Source organism: Pinus tabuliformis, chromosome J, assembly GCF_031772625.1.
Source record: "Pinus tabuliformis cultivar Carrire ecotype Pingquan chromosome J, CPIR1, whole genome shotgun sequence".
NCBI classification, from domain to species: Eukaryota; Viridiplantae; Streptophyta; class Pinopsida; order Pinales; family Pinaceae; genus Pinus; species Pinus tabuliformis.
Window position 1 is genome coordinate 853,268,003 of NC_142295.1, and position 18,212 is coordinate 853,286,214.

The 18,212-nt window shown below is 42.3% G+C and overlaps 1 protein-coding gene across 7 annotated transcripts in view; it reads right to left on the bottom strand.

Annotated features, from left to right (window-relative positions):
- LOC149229378 (uncharacterized) overlaps window positions 1–18,212 on the bottom strand; it is a 320,041-nt gene that overhangs the window by 102,479 nt on the left and 199,350 nt on the right. For 6 of the 7 annotated variants that reach the window (XR_016247928.1, XR_016247927.1, XM_089378605.1 and 3 more), the window contains exons 5-6: window positions 12,629–12,840; window positions 12,232–12,339 (exon numbers count right to left, since the gene is read on the bottom strand). Coding sequence is in view for 4 of the 7 variants with exons in the window: in XM_089378605.1 (XP_089234731.1) it covers window positions 12,232–12,339; window positions 12,629–12,840 (320 nt within the window). In the remaining 3 variants the exon portion in view is untranslated. Of the gene's footprint in view, window positions 1–12,231; window positions 12,353–12,628; window positions 12,841–18,212 lie in introns of all 7 variants that reach the window. The other variant, XR_016247929.1, reaches the window with a different exon arrangement.

Below are 18,212 nucleotides of genomic sequence, written 5' to 3' on the forward strand. Positions count from 1 at the left end.
CTGCGGCAGCCTTGCATTGTCTCTTCTGCCCCCTGGAACTGCTATGTCAACCTTCCCCGCCTGTTCCAGTAGCTTCCTGGCAAAATTCTAGATTTCTGCGTGATGGTAGCTTCTCCTCTGTGATGGCTCTCCCTGGTTCAGCGTGAAGCCTACGTGGGCCCAGACTGGCCAAGCATTAGTCCCTCTAGGTGCTACGCAACCTCCACTAGTGGCTCTCCGCCTCTCTGCCCAGTGTTCTCGAACTATCCTCGCCTCTCTATTGCAGAATGATCACTTAGTTCAAACTTCTCAGCTTCCTAGCACCAGAAATTTCGAACTCTAGATCAATTCGTTCTCTCTGTGTGTCTCTAAATGAACCCCAAGCCTCCTTCTTATACTTTTCTCATTGAGACTTCAACGGTTGAGATTAAGTCTCTAATCAACCACTAAGATTAAAATCTTGACTTGATCCGCTTTCTAGAACATTCTCGCCCTAAGTTTGGACTTAGGAACCCCATTAAAAATATTAATTATTTTAATAAAATACAATCCGAGTCCCAAGCCATCCTCATCAATGTGGGTCACACTGACTCTTGTGATTGTTCAATTGTTTGACTTCATTCGTGGATCTCTTGGACTTCCACGTTACATTACATTGATTACACAGTTATGACCCAAAGTAGTGATGTAATCGAGGCAACTCATGACACAACTCGACATGACAATGCTTGTATGCACATTCTGGCTGTGTTGTTCGTGTCGAGCTACTATGCTGCTGAGTGATGCGTGTGCTTGTGGTGTACCATAGCTTCACCATCGCATGGCAGAGTACGCAGAGTCTTCAATGGTCTTGGTGTTCGCTTGATGGTCCATGCATGTCCATGTGTCTCCTTCGCTTGCTACTTGGTATGCTTCGCGTGTTCGTCCAACTGCGAGCAAGCCTTCTAGCATGCGCTCCTTGTTCATCCGTTCATCGTCGCGCCCTGTCTCATCCATGTACCTGTTTCTGCAATCATTCATGACAAGACGACATCAAATCTAGAAATCGCCTAGTCTACCATGATGCATTGTCTTTCGTTTCCGGGTGCAAGTGACTGGGAGAGAGGACAAGGCTCTGAAACAACACAGAGCACATGTCAGGCTGGGATGTGTGGCTCTGGGATACTGTCAGGAAAAATTGCACAGAGGTGACTAAGAGGCTAGGTTGAGTATTCTGGGACAGTGGTGACATCTGTGGGACCTGGCTCAGTTGGGAGGCAGAACTACGCAATTTTTTTGAGGAAGGAAGTGTCGGCAGTAGGAGGCACTGGCAGTGAAAACTGCGCAGATTTTCAGAGGAGGCCGGGATTGGGCTGTGAGAGCTTGTTGGCCAGAACTGCACAGATTTGGGAGCAGTCATGCAGGACATGTCTGCGCAGTTTTCGGGCTAAGCTGGGTTTTGGGCAGCAGGTGGACTGTCCATGAAAACTGCACAATTTTGAGGAGTGGCTAGTAGGCCGACAGGGGGACAGACTAACAAAACTACACAATTTCCAGACACAGTGCAGTGATAGGCAGCGAGTGCCTGCCCCTCTTGTCTACGCAATTTCTTCAAGCAATGCAAGCATGCAGGCTGGCAGTTTCTGTGCAATTTTGGAGATGAGTGCAACCCTGGGTCACTGCTCAATCAAATTCTTCGGTTGACCAGCGGGAGGCTTGATGGATAGGCTTGCGGGAAGCATAGATAGAAATGGCTTCTTGGGCAACTTCTGCATTGTTCTGGGTAACAATCAGCCGGGTTGATTCCAGAATTTCACAGTGCAAACTGCCTGGAGGGCAGCCTCAAGCTCTGCATTGTTTTGGGCAACAGTGCTTGGTCACTGAGGGTTGAGATTGCACAATGCAGCTCAGTGGAGGTCTGGCTGATGGAGCGTGGTCCAGTCGACAGATTTTCGAAAAAAATGGCTGAGTGTGTGAGGGAGTGAACTCGTGTATACATGACCTTGCGAACACACACTTAACATGACTCGACAACAAGACACCTCAAACCAACAAGACAACTTGTCTCAGACTACGGGATTGTCTAATGGTGAAAGCGACAAGTGTGACACTTTGGATAGACCTTCGTATGACCGTGACGACACTTGCACGACAATGCTTACAACATCATGTGTGAGTGCAATAGATGTTTAGAACCCAACTCATACACAAACCTTCAACATCACCAGAACATGGTGAAGATGACAGTTGGTCAAACAAGCAAAAAGGAAGCAAAACATGTAGAGGAAACACATGAAATGACTTTTGTGTTTGCGCACATGCATGTTACTGAAGGCATGATGATATGACACTGACAAGCAGTCCTACAAACTCAACTAAGAGGTGTACTTCGAAAGGTGTTCTTTACTTACCATACTTACCCTCGAGATGATCATGCATTCAACAAAGTTTGCATGCAGTCCTGACCTTTACCATCACTTAGTCTTCTTGGTCCTTCTCTTCAACTCCTTGGGAGTGATCTCAGCATGTCACCTTTTCCTGTTGTCACTAAGAGATAGATCAACGTTGTTTCAGCGGGCAGTGATTGTTGCCGGAATGAGGCCCCGAGAGGCCCATCTACGCAGTTGCTGCATGCAAGACAGACAGGGTAGCTTGGACAACACTGCACAGTTTCAAGGCACAGGACACTGCTGTGGGAAGGGGATCCTAAGAGGACACCTCTACGCAATTTCTGAGTGCAGTGCAGCCCAGGCAGCTGGGAGGAAATATTGCGTAGTTTCTAGATGCAAGGCACCATTGCGGGATGGGTTCCGGGAGGACACATCTGCGCAGTTTCAAGCTGCAAAGTAGACTGAGAAGCTGAGGGACAATACTGCGCAGTTTTTTATGACAATGGGTTTCGGTTGGAGGAAGGACACTGGAGGAAACCACTGCACAGTTTTGGATGCCAAGGGATGTTGGGTCTCTGTGCATTGCGGGGTTTAAGCAAGCGAGGAAGCTTGAGGGTTGCAGAAGCAAAGTGCATAGTTTTGGGAAGCTGGATGAGGCTAGGTTGCTCAGGAAAATGGCTAAGTGTGAGATCAGTGAAACATATGTAAACATCGATAAGACTTGACTGTGATCGCACATGAACACTTAGTGATGCAACATAGACCATCTAGAATGTATAAAACATACTTTGCTTGATGCAACAACCTTCGTGACAAGAGTGCGTGAAGTGAGTGTGAAACATGTCTATGTGATGATAGCAACTCACGCGTGCATGCTTTCCCTTGAAGCAAAACAACATTCCCTTTACATGAAAAACAACAATCCCTATGCCCAAAGATGACACATGCTACATAAAGATGAGAACATGACCAACTCTTGATATCAAGGAGGGGAAGCTTGAGATCATCATCTTACCAACAAGTGACCAAGGACGATCAATCGCAGGATCCAAGGTAGGCTCCGAAATTTGCATGCGAGCCAAAATTTTGGAGGGTGTTGTAGCCACTACAACATATTAGTAGTGCATTGTTAAGATTTACCTCCAAGCATAAGCTTGGTTGAAAGACGATAGGATCACCATTCTCACCCAGCTTGCGAAGTTTAGACCCTCACTTATGGTTAACACAGTGACCTTGCAGTCCTCAAAGTCAAAGTCTCTGTAGCGCCAAAGGCATTTGGGTGGTTAGAACTCCAGGGGAGGTATCATTAATATAGCCATTACTATCTTCCTCTGGGTTTCTCTCCACAACCTACACTTAAGACCAACTTCAAAATAGTTGAGAGAGAGGACTCATTTAGATAGGCATCTATTCTAAAATTTACCAAGAGCTTGCATTCCACTTAGTTTTAGGTGTCGCATTCCATAGTGTGCATCCTAAGCAGCAATTGTTCATCTGGTAACTTGGTGATTAATTTATATCGTGCAAGTTATTTGACTCCATAAGTCATTGGTCTCTCAGATAATCTAATTAAATCGTGCTAATAATTAAACTTGCTATCATCATTAACCAAGTTGCTAGGCCATTCAGTTGCGTCTCTTGAGCTTGTCGATTCCCAACAAGCCTTTCATCCTCACATTTCATAAAGACTACCCCCCATAGCCTGTTGTAGGGAGACATCTAGAATAGAAGGGGCGGGTATCAGAGTGACAGCCCCTGCCCTGAGTGTTGTCGCATTTACCTGTAAAATTTAGGCGACAACCGTGATCACAATCCAACATGAGGTAATTAGAGTGATAAAAAGGCAAGTCATATGTTCATTTCAACATCAATTTCTCAAAATTCAGAAATATTTTAATTTCCCTATGGGCCCTAACTTGTCATATCGTTTATGCAGAAAACCAGACTTATAGATTGAAAATGACAAACATAAAGTATTGATTACAATCATATACCAAAGCACAATCAACGGTAATCATCTCCTAATTGGTAAGTCTTGACTTACACTCAATTTGATGCATTTACAAGGCCAATCTCACAGTTTCATTGAGTTTTTTTACTGTTGTTTGCAACTTATTGCTATAAAATATCATTTTCAGGTCTGCAATCATCTAAACTAACTCCTAGACCCCATCACCCAATAGAAATTTATAGGCACCGTTCTGTTTAAATTTCTAAGCCTATCCGTTAGAAATTTTATCTATAGTCTTCTGATTTATTTCTCCTACTTGTCAATTACAAACAAGTTATTTAAATATATAAACATTGAAATAAACACAATACAGTCTCAACCATCTATAGATCAACAGCTGAAAGAAATAGCAAACACACAAGTGACACTGTTATTTTTGGACAACTCGTCCCCGGAAAAACCCAATGCGGGAAAACCGGTGCAGCAATTCTGAGGGTTATATTATTATGCAGTATATCCTTGAGTACAACTGGGTGCCAAACTGGCTCACCCGACAGAGAAAAATAACCGGCAGTAATACCTCTCTATTCGGAAGCAGGTATTCAGAAAACCTGCCCCACGAAACCCTCTCCAGCAACACTGAAGCACTGCATCAGCCTCAGACCCCTCTGCGTCACCCCTCTGAGGAACTACGCAGCCTTGGGACCCTTTGCATCCCTCCTGCTACCCTTTGCGTGACGCAGGCCCTCTGGGCTTTGCACTGTCTCTGCTGGGCTCTGCATGGCCTGCTCTAGCTTTTGCGTCTGCCTCTCTGCCACTACGCTCGTCTCTCAGCACTATCTCTGCCTCTTTGTCCAGTACTCACTGCCCATTGTTGTTGATCACTGATTCGACTTTACTTAGCAACCCCGCTCTAGTAAATCGAATGATTGATCACTCTGGTGTCTTCTCCAACTGACCCTCAAGCCTCCTCTTATACTTTTGTTGTTGCTCCTTCAACAACCGAAATTACATCTCTAATCAACGACAAAGATTATATTTGGCTTGATCCATGTCTTTTGGAACCTTCTGACCCAATTTTATATTAATACCCATTAATATTTTATTTTTCCTAAGTCTAGACTTAGGAACTCCATTAAAAATATTAATTATTTTAATATCTCCCAAACTGGTTAGATTCTGCCCAAATCATTTCTGGGTTTTGGAGATCTCATGTGCTTTCGCCTCTCCACCAATTTTCATGGCTATAGCATATCTCACGCTACCCCAAGTCAACACTCCCTCTTAGCAAGGATTGTGCTCTAGTAATACTCCACACTAAGCATCACTCTGATTATACGGCATCGGTGCCTGTGTTGATGCTAGGCCTCCCTGCCCAACATCCTTTGCACTGCTGCATCCTATACTGCTGCCCATGGCTCTACCACTAGCACTGTTGCATATGTATGGCAGCTCCCTCTACATTCGTGTTGATGTTGGTCCTTTCTCCCAAAACTGCATCTGCACTGCAACCCCTTCTCATCATGTTGCATCGTGCTACTGCTAACCACTACTACACTGCAACTCAGTCACTGAGAAGTAAGTCACTAATCCATCCAACTACTAACATCCCTGTCAAGCTCGAAACACTCCCAATGTTGAAGCTCTCTCTGCCGCTATTAGGTGCTCCCTCTACTGCCTCTGCGCTGCTGCAACACTCCCTGCATTTTGCACCACTACAAACCTCTTTGTGTCATCCTACATTGTTGCAACACTCTCCGTACATCTCGCACTGCTGTAGCCTGCTACCCTCAGGCTACTCGGGGACTCCTTCACTGTAGCACTCTATGCCGCTTCATCCTCATCCGTCTCTATCGACATCAGCCAGTCCTACTACTCTCACTTTGGGGATCTTGTAGCAAGGTATAATCCAAGAGGTTCGGTACCCCAAGGATCCTGCGCTCATTGCCTGTAGTCTTTCTGACTACAGCTCGATGTCTCCCCACCTCTTCTCTAGAGGTATATGAGCACTAATGGCACAATCGTCATCCTCCTCTACCTCCTTTTTCGTCTTCAATGGCGCTACGAGTAAGATGTCTCTCCCTTGTTCTTCTTCCTCGAACACCTGACCTTAGAGAGGTCCTTTTTCTTCCTCTTCTCCTGCTTTCCCATAGATGCCAGACCTACATCCTCTTCCTCTTCCTTCTTGATTCGGACTCCTTTGTTGCTACTTCTCGTCTTGGACAGCCGTCTCATCTCTTCTTGGTGAAGAGTCACCCACAATTCTTCCCAATCTGGAAGATTCGCCTTTCCCAATATATTCTAGACAAATGTCTCCCACTCCTCAGAGAATGTGTTTAGTGCGGTCCTCACCATGAAGTCCTGATCCAACGTGGCCCCTATGGAAGCCAGTTGGTCTCGGATCTCCTTCAACCCACCGAGGAAGTAATCTATATGCTCCCCCTTTTGCATCTGGTATGACTACAGTTGATTCTCAAATAACATCTTCCTCTACACAGAAGTATGTTGGTACATTTTCTTCAAGGCGTCCCACATTTCCTTTGTCGTCTCCTTCTCGGTAATATGTTGGACCACATGATCCTTGACCCCATTAAGGATGATACATTCCGCCTTGGCCATTGCCTCCTCGAACTTCTCATTATCAGCTGGGTCAACTGGGATCGCCACTGTTCTCAAGGCAAAGGCCTTGATTCGATGTCTATCTAAAATGGACAGGATCTTGGCCTTCCAGTCCCTCAGCCCATTCATGGCCATCTCTCTGCTCTTCTAGTCGACTCCTCCGAGTCTCTCTACTTCACTCCAGAAGTTCTCTCTTTGACTCCTGTTGAGTCTCTCTAATTCCCGCCTGGAAGTTCCCTGCTAGACTCCCTTTGAATCACGATTTCCCTTCTGGAAATCCTCCTGCCAATTGTCAAGTCACAACTCTTCGATCTTCTATGCACCTGCAACACTGATCCGGATTCCTTGGCTAGAAATCCCCCTCTGTAGCGACTCCCTCTACCTTGGTTTTGCCCTGTTAGGTACTGTTCTGCCCACAACACCCCACCAGCTTCACTCCTCGCAAACTACCCATAGCTTCCTACACCCCAACAACCGAAGGACTAAGCCTCTAGGCTTTGCACTATCCCAACACTGGCTGAACTGCTCCCCCAGCCAACTGCGTCAACCCTCCTGGTCTCTGCATGAGCCTTTTCTACCCTCCTCAACCAATGCGCTAGCCTCTCTCTAGCCCGGACTGATGACACAGTCCCTCTGCGTCAACCCTTCTCCGCTGCTTTCTGCTACGAATAGCTTCTGTTACTCGTGACAGTTGTTTCTGCTGCAAATACTCTGCTTCAACTGGTGCCTTCAACTATCATGTGATCTGCAACCACACTCTGATACCATGTTTTAAATTTCTAAGTCTATCAGTTAGAAATTTTATTTGTATTCTTCTGGTTTATTTCTCCTACTTGTTAACTACAAACAAGTTATTTAAACATATAAACATCGAAATAAACACAATACAATCTCAACCATCTACAGATCAACAACTGAAAGAAATAGCAAACACACAAGTGACACCGTTATTTTTGGACAACTCATCCCCGGAAAAACCCAATGCGGGAAAACCGATGCAGCGATTCTGAGGGTTATATTATTATGCAGTATATCCTTGAGTACAACTAGGTGCCAAACTGGCTCACCCGACAGAGAAAAATAATGGCAGTAATACCTCTCTATTCGAAAGAAGGTATTCAGAAAACCTACCCCACAAAACCCTCTCCAGCACCATTGAAGCACTGTGTCAGCGCTATGAGGCATTGCGCAGCCTCTGGGACCCTCTACATCACTCCTGCTACCCTCTGCGTGGATGACGCAGACCCTCTAGCCCCTGCGCTATCTCTACTGGGCTCTACATGGCCTACTCTGGCTTTTGCGTCTGCCTCTGCACTGGTCTCTCGACAGTATCTCTGCCTCTCTTTCTAGTACTCACTGCCCCTCGCTATTGATCACTGATTCGACTTTACTTAGTGTTGGAATTTCTAAGTTTAACCCATTAGAAATTCTTCCTGTACTATCTGATTTATTTCTTCCTACTTGTTCAATTACTTAACAAGTTATTTACCATGTAAACACTGAAAATAAATACAAGTACAGTATCAACACATATAGATCATCAACTAAAAGTAAACAAGCACACAATTGACACTGTTTTTTTGGACTAATGTGCCCGGAAAAGCCCAATGCAAGAAAGCCAGTGCAGCTATTCAGAGGGTTTTATTATTATGCAATTTCATAATACAACCTGGGTGCCAGAAATGGCTCACCCAACAGAGAATGCCCTCGAAAGTAGTACCTCTCAGTCGGAGACAGATATTCCGGCTAAATCACCAGATGAACGATCCCACAGCAACTATGTAGCGTCTGCTGCTCTACGTCACTCTGATAGGGACTGCGTCACCCTATCCAGCTCTCCAGCTCCAGCCTGTCCCACGAAAAGTCTCCCAGCGCTGCCTCTAGCCCCTACGTCAGCCTCTCTGGCCCAGTGTCAATCTCTTTGGCCCAACGTCAGCCTCTCTGGACTCTGTGTCAACCCTTGGAGCCTCTACGTCTCACAAGCTGGCCCTCTCTAGCGCTGCGCAACTCCTGGCTACCTCTGCGTGGCCTCTGACTAGCTCTGCGTCAACCTCTCTTGGCCTCTACGCTGATCCTCCCGATACTAACTCTACCTCTCTGCTATGTATTCACTGCCCCTCAGCTGTAACTCTAATCACTCACTCAATTTCCTCAGCAAACCCTGCCCCAAAAAATCGAGTTCTTGATCTCTCTCGGTGTATTCTCCAACTGACCCTCAAGCCTCTTCTTATACTTTTCTCGTTGGTCCTTCAATGGTCGATATTAAATCTCTAATCAACAACTAAGATTAGATTTGGCTTGATCCATGACTTTTGGAACCTTCTAACCCAGTTTTATATTAATACCCATTAATATTTTATCTTTCCTAAGTTTAGACTTAGGAACTCCTCAAAAAATATTAATTATTTTAATATCTCCCAAACTAGGTACAATCTGTCCAAACCATCTCTAGGTCTTGGAGATCTCATGTGCTTTAGCCTCTCCGCCAATTTTCATGGCTAGAGCACATCCGATGCTACCCCAAATCAACACTTAACAACCCCGCTCTAGTAAATCAAATGATTGATCACTCTGGTGTCTTCTCCAACTGACCCTCAAGCCTCCTCTTATACTTTTCCTCTTGGTCCTTCAACAGCCGAGATTACATCTCTAATCAACTGCTAAGATTAGATTTGGCTTGATCCATGTCTTTTAGAACCTTCTAACCCAGTTTTATATTAATACCCATTAATATTTTATTTTCCTAAGTTTAGACTTAGGAACTCCATTAAAAATATTAATTATTTTAATATCTCTCAAACTGGTTAGAATCTGCCCAAACCATTTTTGGGTCTTGGAGATCTCATGTGCTTTAGCCTCTCCACCAATTTTCATGGTTAGAGCACATCCGATGCTACCCCAAATCAACACGTTCTACTAATATTGTTGTAGAATGTATTTATTTTGTAAGAAAGCCTCCCGTGGCATTTTAGGAGTTGGCCTAAAGAGTGGGGACTCATGCCAAGGTGATAGTGGGAACTTGTAAGAAGAGCATGGGATTCCCCTAGAAAGTGGTCAACACTAGTCTCCAGTCAAGATAGTAGACTTTTCTCCCCAACATTCCTTCTCCATAGTCCACTTTGGAATTCAACTTGCACAATTGGTATAGCAAATTATTTCTTGAGGCTCGACTTGGTCATCTTCTTCATTCACGGGCTTGCAACAACTATTTTTATGGTTCGTCTCTCAACTTTCTGGTCCATGAGGCTCCAACAGGTACTTGACTTAACTTTCCAATGGCTAGTTTTTGCAACAACTACCTTTTCATGTGATTTCAACTTCATGCACAAAATAGTAGTGTAATGCGGCCAACTCCAATTCATGTTAAGCGCTAGCCTTCTAGGCCTAGCATTCCTTACTACGGTATCCCTCATGCCACACTCAAGTCACTAAAAAAAGTCCAAATCACTACCACATCATGTATCAGATGTCAAACACCTAGGGTTCGAACACAAAGGCCTCAAAGGATGTGTCTCTAAGTTGCACAAAACGCCGAAACGTCTAGAACTTTCTGAAATGGGTACGACTAGAAACGCGCCCCCCAAAAAATGGAAACATTAGGTGAAACGTCATATATATGTATGTATGTATGCACATAATTTTTGTACAAATAAGTTAATAACACATCTTGCAAGAAAAAAAGAATGAGATGCATAAACGACATTTTAGAAGGAAAACGCAATCTATGTTAGCTCTCATGGATGATTACATGATTCAAAATCCAAAATTATCCTTTATAAATGAGGTTGTACATCCAAGATTTGAAAACCAGCCTTTATACACAAGGCTTTACATCCAAAATCAACCTTTATACGTGGCTATATGTGTTGGCAATGAAAAATACAATTACATATCATATAATCCTAATCCTCATCTTCATTAACATAAATAGAAAAGTTGTTTTTTTAGCAAAACTAGAGCATGGATTGATTAGAGATAAATTAGTTTGTGGAGAGATTAGAGATAGCATTTAGTGTTATATTAAATCTATTTTGGCCATAGAAAGGCCCCACAACCTTCTTGGGTGCTTGAGTGAGCCTATAGAAGCAAAAAAGTCATGGAAACACAGGAAAATTGGGCAGAAACGAGGCAGGTTGGGCCCAAAATGCCGCTGAAATGTTTCGGTGGCATTTCCAAATTAAGAAATGACACCTAGGCATTTCAGCGGCACTTCAATCACATTTCAGTGGCATTTTGGGGAGTTTCAGGTACGAGTATGCCACCTTGGGGGCCGTTTCCTGCACATAGATGTGTCTTGTATCATAGGACACACCAAATTATTGGTTGAAACTTGAATATGTACTTTCTAACATAACCACATTCAGATCCAAATACAAATACAGTTAGGCACAACCAAAACAATGCAGAAAAGTCATCGTACTGTCAAATCTGACATTTCGATTCCTCTACGCTCAACAAGCAAACCTTCGCAAATCTAAATAGATTAGGTATTCTAAATTCTATTCCTCGTTGAAAAGCCAAGAATATTTAGTTCCCAAAGGAACTAATTTCAAATTATTTTTAGTAGTTTGAATATCCTATTTACTGTAAACAAAAAGGGTATCATTGACTGAAAATTAGAAATTTGCTTGCTCTAGAGTCTATTCTACGACTTGAATTTTTTGCCCCACACCAATCCTTTCACAATATAAATAACTAAATATTACATGTTTGTGTTCTGTTTCTTCCTTGCAAATATTCAAGACTACATATTTCCTCAATGTAAGATTCAACAATCCAACAAGCATTATGGAACTTAGACCATACTCTGCAAATTGTTAGTTCTGAACTTCTGATCAAACACCAGAAATTCATCCAAGATATACAAATTACAAAACACACACAAGTGCTTTGGAAAAAGAAATACCACACAATAGTGTTATTTATTGAGGGAATACATTTCATAGAATTTAAGCATATATAGCATTTGCCATATTTTCCTCTTCCTCACTAGAGACAAACACTAAGACTAATTAAAGCAAACCTAAAGATATACCAGCATTAGTAGCAAGTGGATGTTTTCTGATAATCCACATTTACAAAGTATGTGATCAAAGTTTCAAACCTCTAAATTAATGATTTACGGAATTCCTAATTATCTGTAATTGTAGGATAATATTAAATATGGGAAACTACCATTCTAAGGCTTTACGGATCAATACTTGGATAAAGCACTAAAAGGGACTTCAAGAAATATTAATATATAACCATGTTATATACAAGAACAAGTTTCAACAGAAAAATTCTCTGAAATATCAATTCACAGCAACTGACCTTTGTAGTTCATTTTCAAGATCCTTTACTCTTCCCATATAGCTTTCCTCTACTCTTTGAACATAATTACTTCTCAATCTTTTAAATTTCTGATGATCTCCATAAATCCTGCCATATCAAACTGGAATCCTATTAAGGAATGAAATAACTTAAATTATGAGATAGCATCAATATGGTAGATAACAATATCAATCAAGGAAAATCCAAATCCCAAATGACAATGCAAACTATGACATCTAATTCGTAGTAAATACCACATAGACCTAGTTTGAATTACTAATGCACCTATTCCACATGAAATTTCTCGTACATTAGCTAACAAATTCAATGCTGAGTTTAAATTTCCAAATGAAAAAAACTACAACTCTAACAAAATTTTCATTTTTTCCATACTCACCCAAATTTGTAACCTAGCTCACATGCATTTATTAATACCATTTTAGCAAGAGTGTATATCAAATCCTCAAGTTCAACAATTGTTTTGCTACACATCATTGCACTAGGCAATGGTGGCACAAGTTGCTGTGTCAGTTGAGATGTAAGTTTCAGCCTCCTCTTCGCTTGAGAAATTGATCCTGCCTTTTCATCGAAGATGTCATCACTTTCATCCTACAAACAAAATCAAATCATCCCAAGTTAAACAGCATTAATACAATCCTATTTATCTCTGAGAAGTGAAATGTAATAAAGTTGCACAAATAAAATCTTCCTAGCTGCAAAACACTCAGATTTGAGCCCCATGGCATTCCATATGAGCAGGAAAATCTATACAAAGTAGATAGTTCAGTGACTCTAAGTTGCTCTGCACGCAAAAGTGCAAATCCATGGGATACCGCTACGAATCAAACAAACTATAGCATCTCTTGCATAAAATTTCCAAAAGAGGAGGTAACTTTAAAGTCTCTTCAAGACGATTTCAAAGAGAAATTATGATATTTGGCATTAAATAATTTAATCAGTTACAACCAAAAATTAAATTGTTAATCTTCATTCTTGTTATCTAAATACATAACAAATAACATCACAACTTAAAAGAGTGTTAGAATGTTGAAGGTAGTAACTTTTGGTTTCTATATTCAGCATGGCACTTATCAAACATGTGCTAAACAATAATCAAAAATTAAAATATGTCGATTCAATCTACATATTGTTAGTTTTTGGATTTGATAGCAACAGACAGGTGTTCTAGTCTGGGATTGTGTCTAAGAGGCTAAGAAACACAGGATCTCCAAAACCCAGAAAAGGTTTCGCAAGAAAAGACTTGGAGACGCCTTAATTAACTTAATTAGTCATAATTAAAATATTTCCCAAGTCTAACTTAGAAAAAGTGGTTAATTAAAGTGTATTAATTAAGGAAGTTCGATTTTTCTCTAGAGACTTCCATGGATGGAGTCAAGATGATCTTGGTTGTCGGTTGAGATGTAATCGTGGTTGTTGAAACTCCAACAAGAGATTATAAGAGCAGATCGAAGGGCTTGGAGATAGACACAGTTTGTGATTCAAGCATTTTGACTTGCCCACTTGCAGTATTCAGCAAGGGCACAGTTGAAGCTAGGGAAAGCATCAGAGCGAGGGATCAGCTGAGATTTGGGAGCAAGAGTCTAGAGGAAGTTTTCTCATTATTTTCCAGTGTCCATGAGATAGGAAAGAGGAGGTCGCATTCATCTACAAAGGAGCCCAAATACATCAGTGTGAGTTGCTAGAGGAACCATGTTTCAGTTGCCAGCAACCGGATCAGTGTCCTAGGGCAGAGCAAGTGGGTTTCAGAGGCAGAGGGAGGCTAGACGACTTTCCTGGAAGTATTTCCAGGGTTGTATGAATTTATTCAGCTAGGTGGTGAGAATTTCTGGGTTGCAATGCAAGTGGCCAGGGACAGTGCAAGCAAGCTAGCAAAGACCAAATCAGTTGCAGATCATTTTCCCAATAGTATATCGCCAAAGCTTTGCCGAATTGGCAAGCAGATCATTATACTCTTGAATTTTCTAAAGAATTAATAAAACCCTCATCTGTTGCACTGGTTTTCCCTTCGGGGTTTTTCTAGGGACAAATGCCCAAAAACAACGATCTTGTATCTTGTGTGTGCGTCTATTTTCTCAGTTCCAGTTTTATATTTACGTAGCGTTTTTATTGTGAAAAATGCAATAGTGAATTTATTGTTATTCACCGAATAATAATTTAGAAGACAAATAAACTGCTAACAATTAGAAGATAAATATCCAGAAATTGCAATCAAGGAATTTTCATATGATATCAAAGCAGCAAATATTGGATCAAAGGCTCTAGAGCGAAGGAAGCGAGATTTGTGCGGTTCAGAGGGAGATTTGAAGCATGAATTTCCAGATCTATGCAGGCCTAGCCAGGCAGTGTGAATTAGAGGAGAGACAACAAATCGATTTCTAGTCCAGATCGAAGGAAAAGTTTGATTTGTCTTAGAGCAATAGCAGCAAGCAGTAACAATTACAGGAAAGGATTTCCCACGACCAGATCAGTGATTTCACAGAGAAGATCTAGTGCAGTGATTTTGCAACAAGGATTTTGTAGCAGCAGATCTATGCAAGGCAAGGAAGACAAAAGCACACGAAGAATTATACCGAGGACTTCTCCAGGGCATTTGAGTTTCTCAGATTTTTCGGTATGGCCACGGAGAGATTCAAGATGCTACGAATTTGTCTCCAGATTGGAAGATGAATTCACTCAGATAGCTTGCCTCCCTATCTCAACTTCATAGGGTGTCTGGTACATAGACAGTGGAGCATCATCACACATGACATGAGTTAGAGACTACTTCCCTAATTATAGGGAGGAGCAGATGGATTTCCAGATCTAGATGGGAAACAAAACTAAATGTACTCCAATTGGGAGAGGTACCATCGACATTCAGGGGGGTCAGGAGCAAGCACCAGTGGTATAGATGGGTGAATGTGCCAGGCTTAGGTATGAACCTAATTTCACTCTCAAAACTATGGGACAAGGGATATGATGTCCACTTTGTAGGGAAGAAGGTGTCCATCAAACACCAAAACTAAGAGAATGTAAAGCAAATTGGGGTTTGAAGCAACAAGATATATAAATTACAACTTGATTCTCCAAAGACAATAGTCAACAGCACCAGGAGAGATGGGAGAGACCTGAATGAATTGTGCCATAGGAGAATTGGTCATTTACACCATGGAGCTCTAAGGATGTTCAAGAAGACGATGACAGGTGTTCCAGAATTAATCACAAAACACGATGATATGTACAAGAGGGGCGTACTTGGGAAATATGCTAAGGCAACGTTCCCAAGAAGTGACAGTAGATCAAATGGGGTGTTGCAGCGTGTACACTCAGACATTTGCGGCCCAATAGTCCATTAGATATCTCATATGGTATGAGTACTTCATCACCTTCATAGATGACTACTCCAGGAAGACCTGGATCTACTTTTTGAAGACCAAGGATGAGGTCTTCAGTCGATTCCAAGAGTTTAAGGCTCTAGTCGAGAACCTGACAGGGAAAAGGATCAAGGTACTTAGCGTGGATAACAGAGGAGAGTACACAGACAGTGACTTCACTGATTATTAAGAGGGCATCAGGAGAGAGTGGATAGCTCCATACAATCCACAATAAAATGGAGTAGCAGAGAAGAAAAATAGGAGTATCGTTAAGGCAACAAAGGTTATGCTATATGATCTAACTTGCCCAAGTTTCTATGGGCAGAGGCGTGTAACACAGTGATGTACATCCAGAAGAGAATTCCCCACAGGGCGTTGGGGAAGACAACACCAGAGGAGGTTTTCTCAAGGAAGAAACCAGAGGTCAACCACTTCAGAATCTATAGTAGTATAGCATATTGTCATGTTCCAGATGAAAAACACACTAAACTAGTAAACTGGATCAAACTGCAGAGAAGGGGAACTTTGTTGAGTATTGGAAAACCTCAAAGGCATACAGGATCTACATTCCAAGCACTAAGAGGATTATCCTAAGACGAGACATGAAGTTCATGCAATAGAAGGCCTTTAGGTAGTCTTGTGAGATGCCAACAGGTAATCCGAATGAGCCAGCGAAAGCTCCATTAGTCCAGCAGCAGGGACAACCACAAGGATGGTCGCAAGGTTCAATTACAGTTACCAATACAAGCACTAGCTCAAGTGCAGGGGATCTAGTGAGTTCACAACATATAGAGCAACAAAGGCGAGATGAGGAGCTAATCAAACCAACCACCACTAGCAGTCAAACCAGCAAAGAAGTTCGTCAAATGTTGAATAATGCATAGGAGTTTATGGGGGCTCCTAGGACGGGCAAGAGAGAACACAGACAAATAGGTGCCAAGCATTGGTGGCACAGGTTGTTGAACCTTCCGTTTATCAGGAGGATGCACAACATCAAGTGTGGCAAGATGCCTGTTAAAATTGGCAGTAGGGCAAAAACCCATGTGGGTCAACTTATTTATGGCAACTGATATTTTTCTTGGATTCCTCTCTCCAGGAGGTGTAGGATTGATCTAAAGATCATCCAATTCAACCATGTATTTATGGAGATATGAATTTATTTGTATCATTAACAATTTGTCAAGGTCGGCCAGCAAGCAAATTACCCCCAGCTCAACCTCAACGTTGCATTTAAATAGAGGAGACCTCAAGTCATTTGAGGCACACAACATCTCATGATCTCTCTCCACTTGTTTGGGTTTGTCTTGAAGGAGATCTAGCTGCAGTTAGTTGCGGTCATGAAGGAGATCTAAGAAGCCCTAGCCGCAGATCTAAGGAGCCCTAATACGCAGTTAAAGGAGAGACCCTAAGCCGCAACAAAAGGAGCACTAGCCGCAGAAGCTGGAGGAGCCCTAGCCGCACCTAAAGGAGACACTAGCCGCACTAAAGGGAGCCCTAATGCAGCAACAAGAAGCCTGTTGACAGCGTGAAAGAAGCATGAGAATTTTGGGTTGTTGTAGGTGACAGCGCAGTGATAGAGGGTGTTCCTAGCCATGCCTTAAGGACTATTTGCAAGGTTGGTAATCCATAGTGATAAAGAAAAGTAATGCTTTGAAGAGATCTGCCCTATAGATCAACGTATGTATACAGTTGGGTGCTAGAAAGTGCTGACAGCAAAGACAAGTTCTTGTAGGATAAAATATTGTTGCATTGATGGTGTTTGGACGTTGTTTGATGAAGGACCATAGGCCTAATTTGCTGTTGGGCTAGGCCGCAGGCCATAGCAAGCAGCAAAGGTTGTTCTAAGGGTTGCCAAACTAGACTTGGACAACGTGGCAGTGGTGGAGTCTCTCCTTGGTACACTGCAGCCTTAGAAGGCCTGCTTTATTGACTGTGTGGAGAATGAGGACTGAAGGTTGATGCCCTATCTCATGAAGCAGTGACAGCTAGTGCAGCAAGAAGACATCAGAGTTCTGGGAGATGTATTGCGTCAAGGTTTAACCATGTTTGGCTTAGTTTAATGAACATCCTATTGGTGCCATATGAATGATCTTCAAAGGAAGATTATGTCTTATTTGACTAGCATTGACTTCTCTGATCAAGACTTTACCACTGTTGTCATAACATATCAGATTTGTATATTTGTACTCTCTCTCTCTCTGTTGAACTACTGAAGAATATAAGAAGAATTGATCAAGGGTTTCCCCACATTGGCGTTTGTCCCTAGCTAGTGCCACATCTTGTGTCCTCTTGTCTTGGCTTGTATTCCACTGTTTATGTTTATGTTCTATCTGTATTTTACTATCACGCTGGTGTGATTGCCAATCTGGTTATTAATATTGGGTTCATAGGAAAATTTAACTAAATTGCTCTTAAGCATAGAACATACCAAAAATTAACATGGTATTAGAGGTGACGTGAAGACAAAAAGCCCAAGCAAGAGTGAAAGAGCAATCACCGAAGACAATTGGAAAAGACAAAACGCTCAATTGGTTCCTCATCCCACTTCCCCGCTGAAGACAAGCTTCATGAAAAGTCTGACTATCACGGATGGAAGATGTCTCTTGA